The sequence below is a fragment of the Herpailurus yagouaroundi genome, unplaced genomic scaffold, assembly GCF_014898765.1.
Source record: "Herpailurus yagouaroundi ecotype Mexico unplaced genomic scaffold, PumYag 28, whole genome shotgun sequence".
NCBI classification, from domain to species: domain Eukaryota; kingdom Metazoa; phylum Chordata; class Mammalia; order Carnivora; family Felidae; genus Herpailurus; species Herpailurus yagouaroundi.
Window position 1 is genome coordinate 36,228,940 of NW_024412376.1, and position 18,137 is coordinate 36,247,076.

Consider the following 18,137-nt stretch of genomic DNA (forward strand, 5'->3'; position numbering starts at 1 on the left):
ACAGTGGCTGCACCAGTTTACATTCCCATCAACAGTGCATGAGGGTTCCTTTTTCTCCACATCCTTACCAACACTTGTTTCTTACGTTTTTTTATTTTAACCATTGGGACAGGTGTAAGGTGGATCCTATTATGGTTTTGTTTTCCATTTTCCTGATGATGAGTGATGTCGAGCATCTTTTCACGTGTCTGTTGGTCATCTGTGTATCTTTGGAGAAATGTCTGTTCATGTCTTCTGCCCATTTTTTATTGGATTATTCATTTTGGAGGTGTGGGTTGTGTAAGTTCTTTATATATTTTGGATACTAACCCTTTATTAGATCTATCGTTTGCAAATATCTTCTCCCATTCCATAGGTTGCCTTTTTGTTTTGGTCACGGTTCTTCTTTGCTGCGCAGAAGCTTTTTAATTTGGTATAGTCCCTATAGTTTATTAATAGATGAGTTTAGTTTTAGCCCAACAACCACATGCCATCCAGAGCCATGTCTTCTGATTGAAATATATGAACAAACTGGTTAAAAATAAAAGGAATTGGTGTGGGGGAAAAAGCAAGTATGATGCTAAAACCATGTTTCTCAAACTGGGATATGTATGTGTGTAGTAGAGAAAATAATGCCATGAGGTAAATATGGCTATCTTCCTGAAACAAACATGTTACTAAAAAATTTTTGGAGGAACAAAGGAACAATCAGTGAGTAATTTTTACATAACTTCAAAAAAATTAAATAACTTCAAATTCTCAATAAATTAAAATTTTTTTCCGAAGAATTTTCATGTTCATAGCAAATTTTTAAAAACTATATCCCCACTACTTGGAGGAAAACATGGGGAAAGACTATAATAAACAAGTAAGACTTCCCTTGTATCATTCATAAATTAGTTGCAAAGACAATTCAAAAACAAGGGTTCTAAAAAACATCTTTATTGAGCACAACATCTGTGAAATACCGACCAGATTTCCGCAGTTAATTATTTGTAAAGCGGCAACATTCTTTTGTTACATTTATTGGAGGAGGGGTGGGAATCACTATTACTCTAGAGTCATATTCCACATGTGGAAGACTGTAACAACAAACAAATAATTTGATGACAATTCATTTAAAATTAGAGTAACAAGCTCCTGGGAGACCCCATTATCTTAACACTTGTGTTCCTAGACAGAGAATACTGCCTTGGGAAATTATATTTCTGTTCTGAACCTTGAAACCCCAAGCTTTGCCGCCCTCTTAAGCATTAAGAAGTTTGGCATCACAACACATCCAGAATGCCTTCGTAGAATTAATCAATACTGCTGCCAATATATTGGGATCCATCTAAAAGGACTTTTATTTTTCATCACCCCATCAAGATGAATGGGTTAAAGAGCAACCCAAAGCACAATTCTCACTACATAAAAGAAGCCCAAGACAATCACAATGTCAGCTCATCTCTAACTCTGTCACTATAAGCTTTCTTGAAGAAAGAAGTTGAGTTCCCAATGGCAAAACACTCAAGTCTCTCTCTTCCTCATGGTGGTACCTTCGCTCTGGCCTGAAATAAGCCCCTTATAAATCTTCTATGTACTTTTTCGTAACCACATTGTCATTCCAACAGCTAGGCTGTTGAATCTGCCTAGCTCTTACTGCAGGATGCACACCTGACTGAACAGACTCCACAGAGTTAGGTTACTGTTAAATGTTTGTGACAGGTAGCAATAATCAGACAAGCCACCCAGTGGCATATGGAATGAAGCCAGCCAAGAGTCAGCCTTTGAATGCTGAATTAAGGCACTTATCCTAAAGCAATCCTTCCTAAAGTAATGAACGAACACCAAGTTTCCGGCACTGGATATGCCACGTTTACGGGCCATACCCAGGCTCTCCAGACTTCAACTCCACTTTATTGTTTCAGGAATGTGAACATTAATGAAATGTTTTGCTTATTTTTATTCTAGACTAACTCTTCAAAATACACCTGGAATTATTAAAATTGGTTCAAATATCTTTTTTGATATAAAGATATAAATTAGCACAAGCCTGATCACTCTGGAGTCTGTAAGATAAATCTAGGGAAAATAATAATTTTTTTAGAGGAAGTAATAATTTCAATGAAAATCTGAATTTGGATACTGATCCTATTAGACTATTTTTCTAATTCCACTTGAGGGCTAAATAATTATATAAATAAGTTTCAAAAGTTTTGCTAAAAATTTCACAACCTAAAAAAAAACAAACAAGGTTTTTGTGACTTGAAAACAATTTTAATATATGCCAAGAACCCTGTTTAAAACCTTGTATTCTAAGGATATCTAAATTATGAGATCTATTACAGTCAAAGAAAATTCACTTTACACTGTTATGGCCATGAAGATGATCACTAAATGCATTCATTCCACAACCCTCCCAGGGCCCACATGACCATGTAGAAGGTGTCACAGGGCACACAGAGATAGAGCTAATCACCCATTCTCTTTAAAAAAACACACCAACTGCAATAACCTAATTTAAAAACCACAACCTCTAATACTAATATCAGTCCTTGGACTTCAATGGCAAATATAACTTGTGGGCTTGGATATGAAGAACATGTGGAACATTACAAGCAATCAATCTAAAAGACTTAAATTTAAAAATAGGAGCTTACATCCCTTCATTTGGCAGGTCTTCACCCAAGTGTTAGTTAGGTACTAGGTTAGGTGCTGAGGAATCAGTCAAATGAGACTCAGGACAATCCTGGGACAGGCAATTTTAAAACAGGGATAAGCCCTGTGCTAGAACAAGTGTCATCGTGTGCCATGTGGAGTGGGTCATGTGGGCAGGTTAGCCAGAGAAAAGAGAGAGAGCTCGAGCCCAAGTGCAAGAGGGGAAGTGAGAAGCAGGAGCAGGAAAGCTGAAGAGGTGAGCAGGGCCTAGATCACACAAGGCCTTCTACACCATGCTCAGGTCTTCCGCACTTCATCACGAAGGTAAGATTGTTTGCAAGAGGAATGGTAGGAAAGGATGTATGACTTGTATACATTATGCAGGGAGGAAGACGAAGAACAGACCTGGGTAGCTACAAAATGGAGGCAGCAGACCATCTGAAGAAGATGCAGCCATACCTGATGATCATCTACTAGGTGGGGAGTATGAAGGAGTCGGGGGGGGGGGGGGAGCATCCTGGTTTCTGGCTTATGCAAATGAACGCACAGTACAGCAGCGAGGGAAGGGCTGAGAAGGACCCGAGCCCAAGAGCTCAGTTCCAGACACAGTAGGTTAGCAGCACCTGAAAGCTAAAGGGAGCTCTCTGTGGGCAACTGGGCAGGTGAGACCCCTGGCTCGAAGGTACAATCTAAGTGCAAGTTCTTTCTACATAAGACCCAAGAGAACAGGTGAGATCACCTGGGGAAACGGCAGAGGGAAAGAGAAGCAGGTCCACAAGGGAACCCTGAGGAGGCACACAAAGGTTAAAAAGCTATGATCCTGTCAATAGGTGAGGAACTTTGGGGTTGTGCTGGAAACACAGCTTTCAACTTCTAAAGGAGAACAAAGAAAAGTGAAAAGCAGTTCCATTCCCTGTGGGGGCTCTGAAATCCCCTTGACTGCCAAAAGAAGTTTCCCTAATGATTAAGTCGTTTTTGTCTGCAATTATATCTTTCAGTATGTTGCTGAAAGGTTAACAAGACTTTCTGCACGCTCTGACTTTGAGGATCTGCCTTTAACTGATGTTAAACTACTTCAGGAGAACACATTTTGCTGCTGTTACTGATCATATAAAAACACATTAAAAACACAACACAATGACAACTTCCACAAACGCTGTACCTGACCAGTCGGTACTGATGATTTTTATATAACCGTTTTTAGAAGCTGACGTACTATACTGTTCACCTCGGCGATGCTCACACCTTTCACATTCTAACAAATTATACCCCAACAAGGCTTATGGGAGCTGTGTACAGAGCCAGACAACCTTCCCAGAGAGCATTCAATTCCAGCAAGAGCTGAAGTCCAGTCTCACTTGCTCTCATTGCTTGAGTCCCAACCGCAACCTCTCTCTCTCAGCAAAGAAACTGATTACTGCTGATATTTGAGAACACCCTGGAGAAAAATGGGGACGCAGAGGCAAGAGGCAAGAAAGTCTTTCAAATATTGCTTTACTGGCATTCAACCAAATATAATTACATAGCATTCATAGAAGATTAAGTCAAGTTAATACAAACAAAATCTTCAGTGAGGCCAATTTCCCTGAAAGCTTTCCCAAACTGTGTTTGAGATCATAGGCTGGCTACTCCAGAACCCTCCGCCCCAGGATTAATGGTGGTCTACTTCGGGCCCTGCCCTGGGCCATCTGGAGAGTGAGACACAGAGCCCTCCTCCTCTATCTAGATTCTCACCAGGGACAGATGTCAGTGCCACCTACACTTTTCTTGGGACATCTGGAGACTCTATTTTATGGTCAAATCTCTCTTGAATCTCTCTTCTCTCTTGAGTCCCAAGAAAGACTCCTCTATGTGAGTGCTCTCAGAGATGAGGCATTCATGTTGTAGAATTGATAAGTACTGACTCTACTGACTTCAAGTCCAACTTAATTATCATTGAGAATTGGCCTTGTGGGGTAGTAATTAAAACAAAAATCTCAAAAATGTTTGAAAAATGTGTAAAGAGGTAGTAATAACTTCATAAATAAGATTTAGGATAAAGGACATTAACCTAGCAGAGCAAATCAAATATTAGATTATAACCCAAAGTATAAATTAATATCCATAAGTCCATACTGATATAAATGACTGAATAAATGACAGAAAATAAGCAAATTTCCCATAAAGAGGAAGTCCAAATAATTTATGCAGGTGGAGCTTAATTCCATTTAATGACTTATCTCCAAAGAGTGTAGCATGGAAAGATGGAAAGAAAAGAGTCAGCCAGGTGATTAAGGTCAACATCAAAGTGATAAGCCATGCTGATAGCAGATATCCTCAATATGTGATGAGAATACCAATGTATAGCTGTGGCCTTCCTCCCCAAAACACATAATAACCCCAGTCTAACAAAGAGGAAAAACATCAGGCAACCCCAAACCGAGGGATATTTTACAAAATACCTGAGCAGTACTCCTCCAAACTGTTAAGATTTCAAAAACAAGGGAGGTCTGACAAACTGTCACAATCAAGAGGTCCTAAGGAGACATGACAACTAAAAGTAATGTGGGATCCTGGACACAGAAATGACACCAGGGAAAAATTTGTGATGTTCAAACAGTGTGGAGTTTAGTTTATGGTAATGTACCAATGCTGGTTTCTTAGTTGTGACAAACGTGCCACAGTAATGGAAGATGCTAACTGTAGGATAAACTGCATGTGGGGCATATAGGAATACTCTGTACCATCTTTACAGCTTTTCTGTAAATCTAAATCTATCCTAAAGCCAAAGGTCTGTTTTAACTGTAGCAAGACATTATATGAGCTTTGGAGGTATTAAATTTTTCATTAAAAAAAATTCCCAGGGGCACCTGGCTGGCTCAGTTAAGCGTCCAACTCTTAATCTCAGCTCAGGTCATGATCTCACAGTTCAGGAGATCAAGCCCCACGTCAGGCTTTGTGCTGGCAGCACAGAGCCTGCTTGGAATTCTCTCTCCGTCTCTCTGCCCCTCCTCCGCTCTCTCCCTCTCAAAGTAAATAAACTTAAAAAAAAATTCCAACTGTGCAGTAAAGGTAAGTGAATACTAAGTACTTAGGTGACTCATTTACATACCACATGACATCACACTTACAGAGGGAATTCTTGCCAAGGACTCCAGAACCTACATTTTCAGAAAATCGACACAAAGAAAGTTTTCTAATAGCACCATCCAACCCATGTCATGATGTTATCTTTACACATAAGGAACAAATTCTAAGCAAAAAAAAAAAAAAAAAAAGGCCAGAAGAAACAAAGAGGAAGAGGCTTGGAAGTTTGGAAGTCAAGTTAAAAGGAAGGCAACTATGGATAATATGACAGCAAAATACTAGAATATTTTATATCGAGAAGATTAAAATATATAAATCAGGGCTGATCAAAATGGGAATCATGATTAAGAAATTTTTTAGTCAATCCAGTCGTGGCAAACAGCATTTTTTTTTCCATGAAATAAGATGGACTAAAAAAATTCTATGGATGGATGGTAGTGATTGGTTGCACAACAATGTGAAATTACTGAATGCCACAGAACTGACATTTAAAAATGGTTAAAACGGGGGATGCCTGCATGGCTCAGTTGGTTGAGCGTCCGACTTCGGCTCAGGTCACGGTCTCATGGTTTTCAAGTTCGAGCCCCACATCCAGCTCACTGCTGTCAGTGCAAAGCCTGTTTTGGATCCTCTGTCCCCCCCTGCTCATTCTCTCTCTCTCTGTCTCTCAAAAATAAATTTAAAAAAATGGTTAAAATGGTAAGTGTAACGTATATTTTATCACAGTAAAAAAATTTAAAATAGAAAACAGTATGTCCTAGGTAGTAAAGGTAAGCACTATTTGATAAATAAACTATGTGCATACACATTCATACATCCACATATATGCCTATGGGCAGGTAGGTAATCTTGATGTAAAATGCATCTCTTACCATGAGTCACTGTCAAAAAGCCCGAAAGCCACTGTTCTAAATCACTGCTACAATTCTCTCTCCCCACACACCTTCACAGCAACCTGACACTGTGTCAAAAGACCAACAGGGATAAAATCTACTAATACCTTAAAGTCTGACAGAAAACTGACGAAAAGAAACCAGTTCCCAGTGAGAGGAGAGAACCGAAGCAATCTACAAAAGAGGAGAACAAAGGCTAAGGCCCGAGCAACAGACTGGATGCACCCACCCCCGGAGATGCTGCCCAGGCCTTCCATGCTCCGGACTCACAGCATCAACTGCCTCCCTGCCATCTCCAGACTTGTCATACCAAGTCTGACATTCCGATGAGACAACCAACCAGAGTTCCTGATTTCCCTCCCCCTAATTCCTTTCCCATCCCTCCAGATGCCCAAGCCAAATTTTAGAAGCCCTCCATGACATACTTCTCTTTCCCTCACTCTCCACCACTGACAGAGCAATGAATCTGTTCCACTCCCAAAATTCATCTCAGAACTTTCCACGTCCCTTCATTGCCACTCCCACCAGCCTCGTCTGAACAACTGCCAGCATCCTGCGCCTTTTCTTAATTTTAACCACACACTCTAACAGAGGATTGTGACAAACTCTGAACTCTGCCCCATATATTTATCCTCCATTTAAAATTTTATACAATGAATTTAAATGGTCACAAAGAATGTAATCTCTGGTATATTATAAATGATGGCATCTTTAATAAACTCACAATCACTTCTGGCATCTTTAATAAACTCACAATCACTTCTTAAAATATATTCAACGGGGGGCGCCTGGGTGGCGCAGTCGGTTAAGCGTCCGACTTCAGCCAGGTCACGATCTCGCGGTCCGTGAGTTCGAGCCCCGCGTCGGGCTCTGGGCTGATGGCTCAGAGCCTGGAGCCTGTTTCCGGTTCTGTGTCTCCCTCTCTCTCTGCCCCTCCCCCGTTCATGCTCTGTCTCTCTCTGTCCCAAAAATAAATAAACGTTGAAAAAAAAAATTTTTTTTTTAAATATATTCAACGGAATCTAAATACCACTGCAATGAAATCCATCATCATCCATTTTTTTAAGTAATCTCTACACCCAACGTGGGCCTCAAACTCATGACCCCAAGATCAAGAGTCACACGCTCTACCAACTGAGCCAGCCAGGAGCCCTATCATCACCCATTTTTTAAAAACACATCTATAAGCATTCCTGAATAGCTGGATATTCCCTCTGAGGATTTTAACCTAATACATACATCTTTATGTTCAAATACTTGTGCAACAAAACTATGGGTATACACTGAAATAGGCTTTTTAAAAAACATTCCTGTGACCACAGGGTTCAAGTGTTAAATATTTTTTTCTTCTGAATTGAGTTACCATTACAATTTTTACTAGTACAAAACTGATCAACAAATTTTATAAATTTTGATAGGAAACTAAACATAAAGAGACAGATTTACTGAAAATGCATCCTTTAATGAAATGGATGAGTGTCTTACCCCCTATCATTTGTTCATGTAAATATTATATTTAATATAAGCACTAAAAAAGCTTGTTTACATAAACAGATGTGAATGGAAGGAGCATTGTTATAGCACTGTCCCTATATTCTCTAAACACTCTCAGTGTTTATCCAAAAATCACAGTGATCTATGATTAAAAATAACTTTTGGGGCACCTGGGGGGCTCAGTTGGTTAAGTGTCCGACTTTGGCTCAGGTCATGATCTTGCGGCTTGTGGGTTCGAGCCCTACCTTGGGCTCTGTGCTGACAGCTCGGAGCCTGGGGCCTGCTTCAGATTCTGTGTCTCCTTCTCTCTCTGCCCTCCCCCACTCATACTCTTTCTGTCTCTCTCTCTCAAAAATAAACATTAAAAAAAATAATTTTTGATCATCTATCAACTGCCAATTTGATTATGTCCTTAAATTTTGTTGAAAGATTCAAAAGCCACCAGAGCTACAAAAGAATTTGTCATCTAATCAGAGTTAACTGCTTCTCCTAACCAATATCAGCATTTCAAAGCCACACCTCTGGTTGCCCAAGATGAAGTACTCATAAGACTGGGGCTGGGTAAGAAGTATGCCTTTCTTTTGTAAAGTGGAGAAGAGAGATTACAAAAGAAGAGGTGAAAAAGGATAACTCACAACCTCAGATCAATTTCAGGAGACTATAGGACAGTGGGATCTAAAAGCTGATTCCCTGGAAGTTATCCCTGTGCCCAGGTACTGCTTAGAGTCTCCATGCACCTCCAAGGGACCAGACATCTCAGTTTGACAAGTGACTGAGACTGTACCATGACCAAAGTATTCTCTTAAAAATGTAGTTTACACCTTTCAATTTGCTAGCCCCTGCTTTAAATCCTTCAACAAACCATACCACCCTTAAAAAAACAAAACCCAACCTCCTTAATGTGTTTTCTAGGGTCCTACCTCACCTCACTATCCCACAAACCACCCAAGCCTTCTCCAAGTTCCTGGAATGCTGCCAGTGCTTCCTACCTCAGGGCCTTTGCACCTGCCATTCCCACTGCCTATGGTACATTCCCTCTGTTTGCTGCACAGCCATTCCTCCACATCCTCCAGACTTCAGTTTAAATGTAACCTCCTAAGAGGGGCCTCACCTGACCACCCCTTCTTCTTCATTATACTATAGCAATCTAATTCTTGGTAGTTATAATAGCAATATTTTGTTTTATTTACAGTAATGTCTAACTACACCACTATATGCAACACAGGTTTTGTTCACTGTTTTATGCCCAGCACCCAGCTCTGTGCCTGATGCTCAACAGATATTTGTGAGCAAGAGGACAGCATAAGCATGCCACGAAAAATGTGAAGTTGAGAGTGCATGTGAGAGTGGGGGGGGGGGGGCGCCAGGGGGATATTTCTAACAGCTTTCTATACAACCTTATTTTAAAACAAAGTCATATGAATTATCAGAGAGTATAGATACCCCAAATGCCAAAGAAAAAGGTATATTACAGATATGTCAAACACATAAACATAGCTGTACATATACCAAGACTTTGACAGCATCCAAAGCGAGCAGCAATATTCAGCATGCAGGTATTTGCTCCTGTTGTTTTTCTTACCTCTGCTCTTGAGAATGTTCCTCCATATCCTCTTCAGAATCACCCTATTGACAAAAGAACATGGTTTAACAGTTATTTCAAAATAACACAAAAATCTCCAAAAGAAACAGTTCTTCAAATTAAACACAGGTAATAACCTTGTAACGAATATCTAAAAACAGTGCCTTGGGGCGCCTGGGTGGCGCAGTCGGTTAAGCGTCCGACTTCAGCCAGGTCACGATCTCGCGGTCCGTGAGTTCGAGCCCCGCGTCAGGCTCTGGGCTGATGGCTCAGAGCCTGGAGCCTGTTGCCGATTCTGTGTCTCCCTCTCTCTCTGCCCCTCCCCCGTTCATGCTCTGTCTCTCTCTGTCCCAAAAATAAATAAACGTTGAAAAAAAAAATTTTTAAAAACAGTGCCTGATACACAGCAGGCATTCAGTATCTACTGAAAGAATAACACTAGTAATGACACCACTAAAAGCCATAAACAGCCAAGTGATCCCTTAGATATTTTAAGTAAAGATCCTCATTTAAAACCACAACCTACATAATCTCAAAATTAGTTTGACATCTCTTCTCTCCAAGAGCCTTTTAACATTTAAGTTACACAGGGGCACCTGGGTGGCTCAGTCGGTTAAGCGTCTGACTTTGGCTCAGGTCATGATCTCACAGTTTGTGAGTTCGAGCCCCACATCAGGCTCTGTGCTGACAGCTCAGAGCCTGGAGCCTGCTTCAGATTCTGTCTCCCTCTCTCTCTCTGCCCCTCCCCTGCTTATGCTCTGTCTCTCTCTCTCTCTCTCAAAAATAAATAAACATTAAAAAAAAAACATTTAAGTTACACAAAAGTCACACAAAATAAAGTTTAACAATATAGGAAATGGATCGGTTAGCTCACAATCCCCCAAATGGATATCCGACGTATTTTGACATCAACATAAAAAAGGCTGATCGATTTTATAAATAGTATAAACATCACACTCAAAAGCACTTCCAAAATCCTCTCCCAGACTTACCAGGCTAAAATCTAACTACAGGTCATATAACAAGAGGGTAAAAAGAAAAGGCACGTGAAACCAAAACACAAGGGCAGATCGGATTAGATACCACATGTAATCTGCCGGACGGACACGATGTTGACCATTCTTTCCCGAAGCTCACCATTGCTGGCTTCAGGAATACCAAGCCTTCCTGGTCCTCCAGCTTCTCTCTAACCCTTGGCTCTCGGCACTTACTGCCTCATTGCCCTCTTCCTCCCTGTCACTGCCAGTCCTCCTGGGCCCAGACTCCCTACACCAATTCGAACCATAGGGCCCAAATCCCCAGTGCCAGCCCCCATGCCTCACTCAATCACACGTGTGGATACTCAGGGAATGCCTATCCTTCCCGAGAGCAAGACTCCTGAGATTCTGGTGAGCACTGCACCAAGCCATGGCCAACAGATGGCAAATACTCCACAATACTTGGAGGATGGATTCATTTACAGCTTCAGCCCTACTGGCAAATGCCTCCAGGACATATGCATTTTGTCTCCCCAGAAATAGTTACAACCAACACTTACTTATCAACATCAGGGGCCCCTGCCAAGTGGTTTCTGTTCTAACACGCCTCTTTCTGTCAAGGATACCAACATCCTCCTTGACTCATGGCAAACCTTAAGGTCATCTTACACTGCTCTCCTTCCTTCACCTCCAGGCATAAAGACCTACCCACTCATCTGAAATAGGATACAGACCTGTCCTTTCTTCTCCATCCCTTCTGCCAGCAAATCAGCCCATACTATCAGCACCCCAGGCCTCCATTACTACCACACACAGGGCTTCTTCCTCTGTTTAAGACTGCTGCCTCCAGGGGCGCCTGGGTGGCTCAGTCAGTGAAGCGTCCGATTTCAGCTCAGGTCATGATCTCGCAGTCCATGGGTTTGAGCCCTGCGTCAGGCTCTGTGCTGACAGTTTGGATCCTGGAGCCTGCTTCAGATTCTGTGTCTCCCTCTCTCTGCCCCTCCTCCACTCATTCTCTCTCTCTCTCTCTCTCTCTCTCTCTCTCTCCCTCCCTCCCTCCCTCCCTCCCTCCCTCTGAAAATAATAAAAACATTACCAAAAAAAGAACAAAAAACAAAAAACAGACTGCTGCCTCCAACCCATCCCGTGTGCCACTGCAAGACCAATTTTCTTCACCATCAATCATGACTTACCACCCGCATGGTATGGACCCAGCATCCAATGTCATTGCGTTAATCTCTGCTCGAGAGCCTTCCACGACTCCCTAACTGCTAGTCAGATGTACTCCAAGCTCCTTAACCTGTAACTGAGCAACTGTCGATTGACTTTGCCATAGCCATCTCAATCTCTATAGCCACACTTCATCAAGCGCTCTGGGCTCCAATTCAAAGCATCGACTTTAAAAACACTGAACTGTCACCCATGTAAGGGTCTAGACAAGGCCCCATTCACACCTTTGCTAATGCAGCTCTCCAAGTGCCCTCCCACCCTTAAGCTTTAACAGACCCCTCCAATACACACTGTTCTTCCTCTCTCCTCTCAGTTCCTACATTTCAGCACTTGAATGTTATCTCAGGGTATTACCAGCCTTATCTCCCCAACACCACCAGGCTCTCAAAGGGCAGGAACCAAATCCTGTAATTCCCCCACCCCCTCCTTTAGCAGTGCCTCAGGGCCCTTGCACTAGCTATTCTAAATCTCCCACTGCTTTCAAGGGTTGGTTCAAATGTCAAATATATCCCTTCTCAAAGGGATCTACCTTGACTTAAATTAAAACTCCAGTTCCCATCACCTGAATCTTCTCCAGTCTGCCACCACAAAGCACTGATGCCTTCCTAACAGACTAAATAAGTGACAATTTATTCTACTCCTTATTTACTATCTATATGCCTCCTGTAGACTGGAAGCTCCACAAGGGCGGTAGTTTTTGTTTAACGTGACACCCACAGCACATAGACCAGTGCTTGGCCCACAGTACGCACTCAACAAACGTCTGCAGAGCTAAGTACCGTCTAGCTGGTTCTTAAATGCTAATGGATATATACCTTACACCTGCTGGAATGGCCATTACCAAAAAGACAAGAAATAAAAACTGTTGGTGAGGATGTGGAGAAAAGAGAACCCTCCTGCTCTGTTGGTGGGAATGCCAACTGGTGCAGCCACTGTGGAGAACCGGATGGAAATTGCTCAAAAAATTAAAAATTGATCTAACAATTGCCCTTCTGGGTATTGATCTGAAGAAAACGGAAACACTAATTTGAAAAAGTATCTATACCCAACAGCATTATTTACAATAGCCAAGACATGTAAACATCTATCCATTGATAGATGAATGGATAATGATGTGGTGGTTTGTGTGTGTATGCAGATATATGTGTACATGCATATAAATATATATATATATATATATATATGTATACATAATGAAATACTATTCAGCCATTAAAAAAACACACACACAAAATTGCACCACTTGTGACAACAAGGATGGACTGTTAACGGCATTATGCTAAGTGAAATAAGTCAAACAGAGAAAGACAAATACTTTATGGTCATTCTCAAATACCGAATTTAAAAAACAAAAACAAATACCAAATTCATAGATACAGAGAATAGACTGGTAATTGCTGGCAGGGGGTGGGGTGCAAAACGGGTGAAGAAGGTCAAAAGGTACAAACTTCCAGTAATAAAATAAGTGAGTCTCTGGGGATGTAATGTACAGCATGATGGCTAGTTAATAATACTGCACTGCATATTTGAAAGTTATTCAGAGTAAACCTTAAAAAAGTTCTTATCACAAGACAAAAAAAAATGTTTTTATAACTGTGTATGGTGACAGATGGTAACTAGACTTACTGTTATGTTGTACACCTGAAACTAATATAATGTTGTATGTCAATTATACCCCAATAAAAAGTTTTAATGCTTTTTAAAAAAATGTTTTTAATGTTTATTTATTTTTGTGAGACAGAGAGAGAGACAGAGTGTGAGCGGGTGAGGGGCAGAGAGAGAGAGAGAAAGGGAGACACAGAATCTGAAACAGGCTCGAGGCTCTGAGCTGTCAGCACAGAGCCCGATGGAGGGCTTGAACTCCAGAACAGTTAGATCATGATCTAGGCCAAAGTCAGACGCTTAGCTGACTGAGCCACCCAGGTGCCCCAATAAAAAAAATTTTTAAGCAAAAATGTAAAAAATACTAGCGGATATGACTACTGATTATTTTTAAAGACTTCATTAAGCAAATTTTTCTAACTCAAAACAGAACATGAAAGTATCTCTCTCAGACACAGGAACTTTATCACAACACTTTTCCTGGTCAGACTGCTAAAACTCACACAGAGCACAGGCTTTAACCCTAAACACCACCTGGGTTCAAATCACACCATTCCTGCTTTAATATAGCCTTGGGCAAATTATTTAATGACTCTGGGCCTCAATTTCCTCATCTGTAAAAATCAAGTCATAACACTTCACAGTTTTTCAGGTATTACCATGAGTATTAATAACTCATAAAGTGCTTAAACAATGCCAGTGATATTCAACCCATGTCAGCTATTATTTTTTTTATGTTGATAGTGGAAGTAGATTAAGCCCAAAATAAATCTCTATGACAAAAAGATTTCTAAATACCAGTCAATGATTCACTGACTGGAGCAAGATGCTATTACATAACACAGTACCTGAGATAATAAAGAATTCAGATATTCAATGTACCATTTCCCGTTTCACTTTCTACTAGTTTCCGTTATCTATACCCTCAGACTAAAGGGGTAAGACATGAGTTTTTTAAAGGCAGAGACTCTTTCTTATTCATCACTGTATCCCAGGGGCCTAACTGGGTCAGGCCCATGCTAAGCGTCTGCTAGATGAACAAACAAGGCCAGAATAGCACTGAGCCCACCCCCCCCAACCCTCCACAAACAGACCAACATGATTCTGTATCAGGTAACAGTTGTTCTCACTCAGCACCAATGTCTGTGTCCCAAACCTAGCTAGGGGGGGGGGGGGTTAGGAGCGAGACTTCTCTTCTCAGCAAAGGCTGAATGCATTAGAACAAATTCTAGATTCCCTTCTTTCTACTAGAACTGATACAAAACAATGACAACAACACAATAATAGGAAATCAAAGCTTAAGGCATTACACCTGCCGTCTTCGAAACTAACTTAATGAACAGGACAACACACTGGTAACTGCCTCTCCTCCCCTAGGAAGAACTCATGGGCTAGCCACTGAATGCCTTCTGTATGCAGAACCATGGGGCCACAATGGGCCCACCAAGATCAAAAGCCCAAACCCTCTTACAGGAAATCCAGTTGGGCAAGAAGGCACCCCCCAAGGCAAAGGAAAAACTGCAGACACCTAAGAAACTCAAAAGGAGAGAAATAACAGTGCTGCTGCCTAGTTAGAAGTCTAGAAGGACTGGCTCTTTGGGAACAGCAGGGCAATAGCATTTGTCCTTCCATTCAACAGATACATGTGGGCCTCCTCTGCCAAGGGTCAGGCTGTAGCGAGCATCCTAGATGACTGACTGGAGCAACACACGAGGTCAGATTGCGGAAGGCCCCGAGGGCCAGAGCAGGTCAAGGGGATCAGCGGGATTTTTACTTGAAGGCCAAGTAGGAAGGTGCACAAAGCAGTATCTTGGCACACTCGCAATTTCTTCTTGATAATAAGCTAATGAAAACATTTTTGGTTCCTAACCATCACCACTTTGGATTCAGTGTGTTGAAGGAGGGGTAAAGCCAGAAGGGGGGGAAATTTCTGTAAATCTAAGAATAAAACCGCGTTTTTTTCTTCCTTCTCATCATCACCAGGGATAGAGTTTTTTATGTTCCTACACCAAAATATCCTGCCACATAAAACAGCATCTAACAAAAAGATATGAATAATATTATGTATCTATACAACTGCAGAGAACATACAAGACTGAGTTATCTGCACTGGTTCAAGCCCTTCAAAGTAGGAAAGCTGTCCCATGCTCTCCAGAGACCAAATCTAGGAGTCAGCTGAGATACTGACAAAATAATAGGTAACATATATGAAGAGCTTACTAAGTTCAAGATACTTTTAATCCTCGCAAAATCCTCTGAGATCAACACTGCTATTACCCCCATTTTGCAGGTGAAGAAACTGAGGACGAGGGGTGAAAAGGGATGGAACCGGGAGTCAAATCCTGGAACCCTGGACAGAATTTGGAAGAGGAGACCAATTCAATTGTTACATTTGTTTTTATTAATGATGCACTCTTCTAGTTCTTGATCACTTAAAGACCCATTAGAAAAAGGAAAAAAAGAAAAAAGACGACCCAATCACCAGAAAACATTTCAAAAATAAATAACTATAAATAATTAGTGGTGGTAAATGTTAATATTCAATTCTGTAATGCCACATCTTCTGGTGTGCCATTTCACCTATCACTGACAAATCTTAGCTTCTGAAGCTGCCTCGGAGTCTTCTGAGTGAAAGGAACCCAACCTAGAAATTAATTAAAGAGAAACCCTCAAATTTAAAAAACACCTATAAATACTTTCTTTTCATCTGACTCCATGACACACGAGGGAGCTTTTTGGCGGGGGGGGGAGTCAAAATACTTTGAAGAGAATTCTCTAAAAATAACTGTCTTCAGAACTCACTGCGGTTTATATGTGTATATATTATATATATGCAGTTTAGAGAGATATGCATATAAACGTGCAGTTTAGATAAATAATATAGATCCATATATATCCTCACCCCCACCCAGGTATGTGCAGGGTAAAACAGTCTCTAAAAGATACACATATAGACAGAAACGAAGTATTTAGAAAATTATTTTGAACACCAGTTTCACTTTCATTATAGCTTTGATTAAAATAGTTTAGTTATAAATGCTTCTATACTGAGTAGTCCAGAAAGACAGCTTCTAAATTGTGACTTTTTTTTTTTTACCAAAGCAAACTGTATTATCCATATAAACAAAACCAAACCAAAAATTAAGACTTTTATAAAATAACTTTCATGGCTATAAATAATATCATTAATCCTATCACAGGCCTTGACATTTCCATCTCTGAGCACAGTGACTAAATCTTCAACTAATGCTCCAACAAATCAGAGTCTATAATTTACTTTCCTTTCTGTCTGGGTTGGCTTCCAACACTAACCAGTAAGAGGGTACAGGCTACAATTGAGTACAAATGCAAATGCATATGGATATACACCAGTGCTTCTCAACCGGGGCAATTTTGCTCCCCAGGGACATTTTGCAATGTCTGGGGACATTTTTAGCTCTCACAACTGGGGGGAAGAGGGAGGAGAAAGTGCCACTGGCATCTAGTGGGTAAAGACAGAGATGCTCTCACTGCTTGACATCCTATAGCCCCCACAACACAGAATTCTTCACCCCACAGTGTCGTTAATGCTGCTTTTGAACACCACTGAGATACACAAATATAACTATTTTTAAAAAGTAAAAACGTCAAATTTTAAATGTGGATCTTTCAGTAGAATCATGAACAATTTCTATTTAGTTCTTTTCATCTTTATGTATTTTCCAAACCCTCCCAATACACATCTGTTATTTATAATCAGAAAAAAAAATCCATTTGGGAATAGACTTTTAAGAGAAGGACAGACTATTTGCTCCCCATCCCGATAAGGCTTCTTCTCAAAGGACTGGTCTCATTCAGCTTGCAGGCCTTCAGGGAAGGTCCAAGAAAATTTTCCTCTAAAAATCACCTCTCCGCCTTGAGGCTGTTATTCATTAGCCCTGGTAAAGGGGAATATTCTGAATATCTCAAAACCAGCACTCTAATGCTTCACATAGGAGGGAGAAACTGAAATGTAAAACAGCACAGTTCTTCAGGGAACTTATAGCTAGACATCCTGTTTTTCCAAACAGCCACCAGAGACAACATAGAATTAAGTGCTGTCACCAATGTGGGAATTAATGAACATCTTAAAAACTACCACACGCAAGCTGAATATTCCCTTATAATTCAACACCCCCCAAAAAACAGTATTTGGGGTCACTACTGCTGCTGCTGTAAAGCAGTCAACAATATATTAAAATGTGTACATCTGCACTCAAATGTTAAAATTAAACCTTCACACAATGCTTTGCAGGACCGTATCTACGTATGATGCCACATATTCTCAATGAAATGCTAGTAATTATTTTTCCACATGCAATCATTGTATCATATGGGGGAGAAACCCCCAAAACCTGAAATTCAAGTTGTTAAGAGGGTGTATCTAACACGAATTAAAGGCCCTTGGAAAAAATCCAAGACTACAATCTTTTAAAGTCACATCTTCATCGCAAAGCTACTTAACGCTAATGGCAAGTGCCACTCACTAACACTTGTGAAATCAATATTCCTGTTGTCCTCAGGCGCACACACAGCTCCAGCTCACTTAGGGAACAGGGCACACGTCCCTCGCGCACCCAGGTCTACAGCCCGCCGAGGGGCCCGCCCTTCCCCTCCACAAGGCTGCCGCTGGCCTCGGCCCTGCTGAGGTGGCCT

General features: G+C 41.0%; 1 protein-coding gene across 3 annotated transcripts in view; it reads right to left on the reverse strand.

Annotated features, from left to right (window-relative positions):
- Window positions 1–9,711, reverse strand: part of TMEM131L (transmembrane 131 like) — a 162,028-nt gene extending 152,317 nt beyond the window's left edge. For all 3 annotated transcript variants that reach the window (XM_040472047.1, XM_040472039.1, XM_040472032.1), the window contains exon 1: window positions 9,655–9,711. In XM_040472047.1, coding sequence (XP_040327981.1) covers window positions 9,655–9,680 — 26 coding nt within the window. In that variant the 5' untranslated portion in view covers window positions 9,681–9,711. The remainder of the gene's footprint in view (window positions 1–9,654) is intronic.
- Between the last annotated feature and the right edge of the window lie 8,426 nt (window positions 9,712–18,137).